The sequence below is a fragment of the Lineus longissimus genome, chromosome 2, assembly GCF_910592395.1.
Source record: "Lineus longissimus chromosome 2, tnLinLong1.2, whole genome shotgun sequence".
Classification (NCBI taxonomy): Eukaryota; Metazoa; Nemertea; class Pilidiophora; order Heteronemertea; family Lineidae; genus Lineus; species Lineus longissimus.
In genome coordinates this window covers 790,464-798,279 of record NC_088309.1, presented here as the reverse complement: position 1 = coordinate 798,279, position 7,816 = coordinate 790,464, and the positions used below count along the sequence as shown (strand labels likewise).

The window sequence follows — 7,816 nt, the reverse complement described above, 5'->3', positions numbered from 1 at the left end:
ACTTTGGCATAGGCGATGTCGTTCACACATCGCCGTCTCTAGCTGATGTTGTAACCATAATCAATGATTCGTTCAACTACAACAATGCTGTTCGAGTGCAATTGACCTGAACGCTGAGAAATTACGTTTAGTATCACGAGACTGCTTCCGCATTCGGATAAGGAAGTCAACATGTAAATATAGACGGGCGTGTCGGGAAGTATTCGATTTATCGATTGAAGATATGCCACGTTTAATTGGTGAACAATTCTGTTGAAATATCACAGGTCAAGCTAACCATCATATCACGTACTGAGTTCCTGCCTCCGGAACACAATATATGGGGGAACCAAACAAACTATTGGTTGGTATAAACTGATATTTTGTGGTTGGTATGGACTGATATTTTGCAAAAATAGTTGTGCCCTGAGGGTTTCTGCATGTACTCCGCCAGGTGGCGCTTTGACACACCTCCGTTGATTGGTCGCATGGTTTGCATGTTTTATATACAGCACCGCGATTTTTTTATCGACGTAGGCTGGCGCGATCGAGTTGCACGTGCTGTCGTGGATTTGAATCAGAACAGAGCCACGGCTGAAGAGTTTTCAGTATGTTTTGTGGGGAGAGTTCGGCCTCAAACCTTCAGCCAAAACACTCCAAGTCTTGGTCTACATGTTAGCTCCACCCTCTCTGTCTCGATTTTAGTACATCGACCTGCCTGTGCCAGTGCAGTGCTAATTCCTTAGGCTGAAGTCAATAAACGGAGAATGGCATTATCGATTATTACGATGGTTTCCTTGAACTATTCAATAAAATATCAAAGTATTAAATGTGAATCTCGGAAATCCAAGAGTCGAACTCTATATCGGATTTCATTTGGGAATATGAGTGTGTCTTTGTTAAGTACGTGTACAACTCTTTGAACTATGTTATATTTTAGAAGAAGATCTAATCTATCGGCTTCGTCGAATTTGTGCTTCGTTTATTCCTTATCTTTGCATAGTGACACCCGTCGTTAAACAATTTCCTCCGCAAAGACGACGCTATATATTGTACAGTATCTGTGTACGGGTGTGTGGGTGTTCATTCAAGTCAGGACCAGCGGTGCGCCGGTTGCACGCCAATGAGCCCATGTCTCTCGTATCATGAATAATGACAGAAAATGTCGCCTATATTGATTGGCTGATATTGTTTTCTTTATGATATTTTTGGTTGAATGAATGTTCCCCAAGATGGTGGGAACGTGGTGTGTGGGTCGACCCGCAGGCACCACTCGATCGAACGTCCCATTGGCCACCAATATCGGTGTAGAGAGAGATCGAGAGATCAGGAACCCGTGTAGGAACACTCAACGATGAAATACGGTGGCTTACGAATTGCCCGGAGCTTGACATCGATCTATACTGTACAATCTCTATCGCATAGAAACCAACCCCTTCCATTCAAATGGCGGCTAACTTAATTCGCCTTTGATTTTCTCTCTGTGATACTGGATCATGTGAACGTTGAATCTGGTAGGTACCAGTCACAAAAGGACTACACTGCTTCAACTATTTCAAGTATGTAATCGCCGTGTGTATGTGTGCTACTTATGTATCAGCTCTGGCTAATCGAATTGATATTCCGTGACATTTTCTTTTGAATGTTTTCTGTCAATAACGCTATTGTGCGTTCATTGTTGATGAACGATTACCTATTATGACTGCGGACACTGATTGGCTAATTATTCACTATTGATATCACTCCTTGTCGCCTAAAGACAATTATTATTCTCCCAGGATTATCATCTCCTAAAACAGAACAAGGATCGGAACGCAGTATCTGATGCAGGTGGAAACATGTTGTGCGATCGAACATGCCTTAGCAACATTGATTGAATATCTCGAAATAGTGGGTACAGTGGATGAATAGAGCCAGCAATAGCATTTGTTATCTAGTAAAAAACCTGCTACTGCGTGTGATGATTAACGGTGGTAGTTTCAAGACGATTCGTGTGGATAGCTTTACCTTGGCGAAACATGCTTCATCTCTTGACAGGAGTCGTGTCGATTGATTATCAACGTCGGTTTTATGGGCGAACTTGAATGTTTGGGAGAAGGATGAGGAAATGTTATTCCTGTAAGATCTGACCACACGTTTATCGACTCATGTTGTGATCCACCGCTACCATGGCTTATATAAGCCGACTCGGATGTGTACTCATCTTGGCCACTGTGCCTCGTCTTCCTCTGGGATATCATACGACACCTATTTGAAGAGGGATACTCCAGAACAGACGCTATGTCCCACACTGTGACTGCGCCGTGTGTTGGTCCAGGGATCCTGGAGGTGGAGACATTGCCTCCGGACTATGATGAGTTAGTCAACAATCATTACGACTCACTAGCCGATGGATTTATAGGTAAGTGTCATTAGCATTTTTATCATTTTGAATAGCAAACAGGTAGAGGAAGTTGTTCATTTGCTTCATCATGCAGTTGTAATTTAATTTTCTTTCCGTATGATTGTCGTGATTTGGCATGACGCTCTCAAGTATCAATAATTTGCTTCTAGTTCCTTTGTGTTTGTGTTTGTGCTGCTGAATACACGTTTGTGGCACTAAATAAAAGGCAGGAGTCGGTTTCAATAATAGTCCATGTTCTCTCATTTGCACTCTCACAGGACGACGGCCAGTTTATGTGTGTATTCAGCTCGCATTCTGCATAATCCATTACATCAGTCAATCCAGACGATCGAAATATTCTCGTCACTTGTGCGCCATCTGTCGCAACTCTTCTCCAGCAGTGCGACTGTCAATTTATGTGACGTCACAACATCATGGTGATTTCTCGCCTAGGATTGGTTCAAAGTTTGATTGTCTTGATTACGCAACGAAGCGGCTCTCCTGGATATGTGATTCGATCGTCAGGCATCGAGGGGAATATGACTTATCTGTCGCATCGCAGCAACATCGGCAACATGTGAGCGATACAGCAATTAGAGATTAACGCTCTTTTGTTTATTTGTGTAGGTGCTGACCGTCTTCATCTGGAAGACCTTGCATTCGACATGGCTGACGACGAGGCATCGATGGATTCGGTGCAGCCTTCGTGCCCCGATTCAGAGGGAAGCCTACACTCTACGCCTTTGAATGCATCCATCGGAACCTATTCGACGGCGGATACTAGTCGAAATATGGACTCCACTAGGACTTCCCCGGAAAAGTCATTGCGGCAGTCCAGTCTGGATAAAACGCTGAGAGATTCTGAGAACACCTCAGGTTCTGTTGATGTAATAGTTAAGGATGGGGAAGTACCACGTGTTGGTACTCCAGGTAAGCCATTACCTGTCCTGAACTCGAGGGAAGCGAGGTTAACTCGCCAAGATAGTGGCACGCAGTGGTCACCCTTACCAAAATTATCCAGGAGGTTCCCGAGCTTGAAACTCTCTCGAAATTTTAACCGGATAGGGTCTTTACGCAGCCATGTGTCAGCCGGATCCACGCCGAGTTTGGCTGAAAGGAGACGCAAAAATGCCCCCGCTATCACCATCACCATGGACGACTCGGAGAATGACTCGGCAGTAAGTGATTACCTGAGCCCCGAAAAAAATTACAAAAAGGACAACAAAGTCCAGTTTAGTGGGGACGACAATAGCCTATATGGGACCCCGAAAGAGGATCTACCTCCATGGGGGGAGCAAAAGCCTGTCAGCTCTGCTGTCTACCTTAGAGATCAAATTATCTCTTTCTTTCAACCTTCGGATAATAAACTTGCAATGAAACTTTTTGGCAACAAAAACGCACTCATGAAGGAAAAACGACGTCAGCAAGCAGTCGGCAACTGGGTTATTCATCCATGCAGTAATTTTCGGTAAGTTTAAAGACTTCTTAAATAATTGTCGTTTTCTTTCAGGAACTAGCTTTAGCAAGTTTGGTGTTCGTTTTCTGTGGATCGTATTCGCCAAAGACCCTTTTTTGCTTGTCGTTTGAGAAGACTGTGCACCGACCTCAGTTATGCAGCACGTGGCCTCTTACTTTAACATGTCCAAGTCTCTCTCCCGCACTTCCTCAGAAATGACTTGTGCAACTACGCGCATATGATTAAAGAAACTGTCTCTATACTCTTAAACCTGCATGTTTGTATTGCCTCGTATTAACAGATGGATATAATAGTGCTTCATAAGCATTGAACAAAATTTCATCATAATCAGAGCAACCTCTGAGTACTAAAATAAGACCCCACGCAGGACCGGAGAAGGCCCTTCGCTTTTGCTGATGGTGATAGTAATCTCATAGAGATCTGATTGAGTACTGATCAATTTTGTTTTTTTATTCACATATTTCTGCACAGAGTTAAGGTGAATAAATAAAGGAAAGTTGAGTTGTTTTTGTCAGCTTAACCTGCGGCACCAAAGAATATCTAATACCAATCAAGCAATCACAAATAACTTTTATGATGTGTTCTCACTCGAAGCAGAACAAACCGCCGGCGAGAGCGGTCGTGCTCATCTCACAGACATTGAATCTTTCTTCTAAGCACACAGGAGGTGTTGTTTAAACAAGAACGATATCTTGGACATATTAAACAAAATGAAGCTGTTCCCCATGATGCAGTATGAACGAAAATTAATTGGTAAGCACACATGTTCATGGCAAAGGCTTATTATATGGGCCTTTACGTGTTGATTTTATGTATTCATGATCGTATCGTACCTCTACCTGTGATAAACGGTCGATGAACGATCTAAACTACTCATACAGAAATTCATGTGACTTTCAACAAGGGTGCCTTGTCTGATAAGCCGGAGCTCCCCAAACATTAATAAGATGTGTGGGCAGAATGATATATTATACGTTCTAAGTATTAGAATGTTTTTTTCTTGATTTATTCTCTGGTTTCAGTGTGGTAGTCAGAAAATATTCAAACTTTGAATTAATGATTTAATTCATTTTGTCCATTAAATCTTTAAACTTGATGTTTAGGTGTTCATTGCATTATTGTATGAATCTATCTTCTCAATATAATTGATTCAAACACTGGTGCTATCAATGATTTTATTAGTTATTCCATTATTTCAGCCACAAGTGGTGATGTTTGTATTTCTTTGCGTGATGTTATATCATGCCGAGACATGATTTAAGAGAGGCGCGTATATTTCTGAAAAAAATCCGGATTTATTCTCCAACATGTTGAAAGGTCCTTCTCCTTATAACAACCCCTGTTGATGTGCTTATGATGGATGCCATGTTGATCAGAATAAAATAAATTGTGATGAAGAAGGTTAATACCTGTTATGTGTATTCATAGCCCATTAAATGTGTAGCGTTACGCAGAAGCATCCCCGGTACATCTGAGCTGCCCTTTCGAACCAAATCCTCTTTAAAGCTCAGCCAATTTATTTAATGGAATATTGTGCTAATCACACACAAATACATATTGCTCCTATGTTCGATGGTGACGCTGGATGAGGCTGTACGTATGCGTTATAACTGATATATCTGCAATACAAATTGATAGCAGATCAATACGCCTTGAATAATATTCTTACTTGGTCTGAAAGCAAATCACCTTAAGGATTTATATACTCTCATGTGAACCGGTGTAACATCTGTGGTTGTTTCCCATGTGTCAGTGTTTCCAAACAATAGACAGCTAGAGAGACCACGACTTTTCAATAGGGGGGATACACAGAAAAACTTGTCAATCTATTTTTGAGCGTTCCCAAACAATAAGGGGAAACACTCACACACGGGAAACACTCACATATATTACACCGGCCTTTAGTTATAGCTATCAGTGAAAAAAACCCTTATGCTTATAGTGTATGTGCTTCACGGACATAACCTACATGTCCATGATGGGAGATGTTAAAAATATCCCTTGTTTTGTTCAAAAGTGCATATTGATTGCTATGGCTGACTATTTTAAGCTCAAAATAGTTGCTGAAATGGCCTAAATATACCAACAATGATATTAGATATGCGATATAAAAAGGCTCAGACATAGGTCATCGATGTTATACTGTATGTATATCAATACCATCAATACTATAATGACGTAGAATTCATCTTGTATCATATGATTAGTTTCATACTAGATGTTCATGCTGTGATGAGCGCGTATCCAGGTGACACACGTTAGATAAGTTGTCAATAAATCAACGCATTGATCGATACGAAGATCATGGTTTTCTATCCAAACGAAAATGGACGATGACAACACATTATATCTTAATAAAACCTATCAATAACTTCAATATGCATCATATATCGATTGAAATAATCTGTTTATGATACCGTTATGGAATCCAGTCTCGAAGACTCATGATTATTATGACGTACGTCAGTCTAGGATTGCCTCTTGAAGTAAATGAACATGAGCGGATTACATGGATGTTTAGACACTAAAGACATTTGCAGTGTATTGAATCAACCCACATCTCAGCCTGGTTGTCGTGATGTATCAAGTGGTGGGATTGGGTGGGGGTGGGGATGGGTTGGGGGTACCAGCAGTCGCCATGTCATTTCACTCTGGACCTCATAAAAGCCACATGATCATGGCGCGACTTTTGGCGCAGCCCTGGATAACATACAATACAAATTGGTCAGGGTCGACATAAATATTTGTGGTCCTGTCTAGAATGTAGCAGTTGACGCAAGTTTTCAGGGTTTCCACTAAATCATATCATAGCTTGTTTCTCTCTGATTTCCACGTTATGATTCTATTACCACGGAGTTTAAGTTGCAGATATGTAACTTAAACTGTGGTATTACATTGTACATATCCGCTTTAACAATCATAATGGAGTCACAGTCATTTAGTCTTGTCTTGTAATTTTCAATAGGACGGTAGCATAATGGTTGACTGCATCCATGGCATAATATGGTCTCCGCGAGCCTAACATCTCCTACACGTATGTCATACTAAAACAAAGTATACATTCCAGGAACAGGTTTGAATAATCCGATCATGTCCAACAACTGTGACTACCGGCATGCTGTATCCAATCTATCACAATTTACAAAGCCCTGCAGTCCCCGCTTATAGCGAGTGGGCGGTGGACACTGGATGACAAATGCCACCTTGCGATAGGTGCATACAAAGTACCCGAATAATGAGACATCAAGCCAAGATATGCTGGCCAGGGACCATTTACGTCTCTGCGTTATCACCAATACACGTCTTGCTTTGCCCTCAAACTGACAGACAAGCTGAATGATTATAAGGCTCTTTGAGAACCTCGACAAGTTATTGGCAAATATTACCACTTTACTGACAAATAGAGGCAACCTTATTTACTCTTCCTTTCCAGTCAATGCTCATTGGGTCGAAATCAGTTGATAGGCTTTTTAGGACACTGATTTTGAGCCATAAAGCAACACACTGTTTCTTCAAGGAGAAATATTCCCTTGAAAATCTCAGTCAGTAGACTGATAAATGACTAATCGTGACCACAGGTTAAAGTCCGTAAAGTAATTCGTGGTTTAAACTAAGACGGTTTCACTGAAGTTTCCGGCAAACGGCTGAATATTCAATCAAAAGGATTAATAAATCATACCCAGCACCAAAGACATCCCTGATCAGATATATATAATTAGATTGTAAGCCATCACTCCTAGCTAACCAATATCTCGAAAGAAAGCGTTACCTGCCCATCCCATCACGGAGATTAAGGCTTTCCATTATAGTCAGAAATTAGAGGAACATGCGCTGAAATTGAAACGATGATTAAATTCTCACAGGGAATAGCGCACTCTAACTGAACTCTAGCTTGCGGTGAATTGGTAAAGTCCTTTCTGCAATGTTTTTTCGGCATCGTTTGGCGCTCTGGAGCGCGAACTCTCCTGATTAAGATT

General features: G+C 41.3%; 1 protein-coding gene across 1 annotated transcript in view; it reads left to right on the top strand.

The window, feature by feature from the left end:
* Positions 1-1,901: 1,901 nt before the first annotated feature.
* LOC135500220 (potassium/sodium hyperpolarization-activated cyclic nucleotide-gated channel 3-like) overlaps positions 1,902-7,816 on the top strand; it is a 72,087-nt gene continuing 66,172 nt past the window's right edge. The window contains exons 1-2 of the mRNA XM_064791520.1: positions 1,902-2,380; positions 2,990-3,830. Of these exons, the coding sequence (XP_064647590.1) occupies positions 2,260-2,380; positions 2,990-3,830 (962 nt within the window). The 5' untranslated portion in view covers positions 1,902-2,259. The remainder of the gene's footprint in view (positions 2,381-2,989; positions 3,831-7,816) is intronic.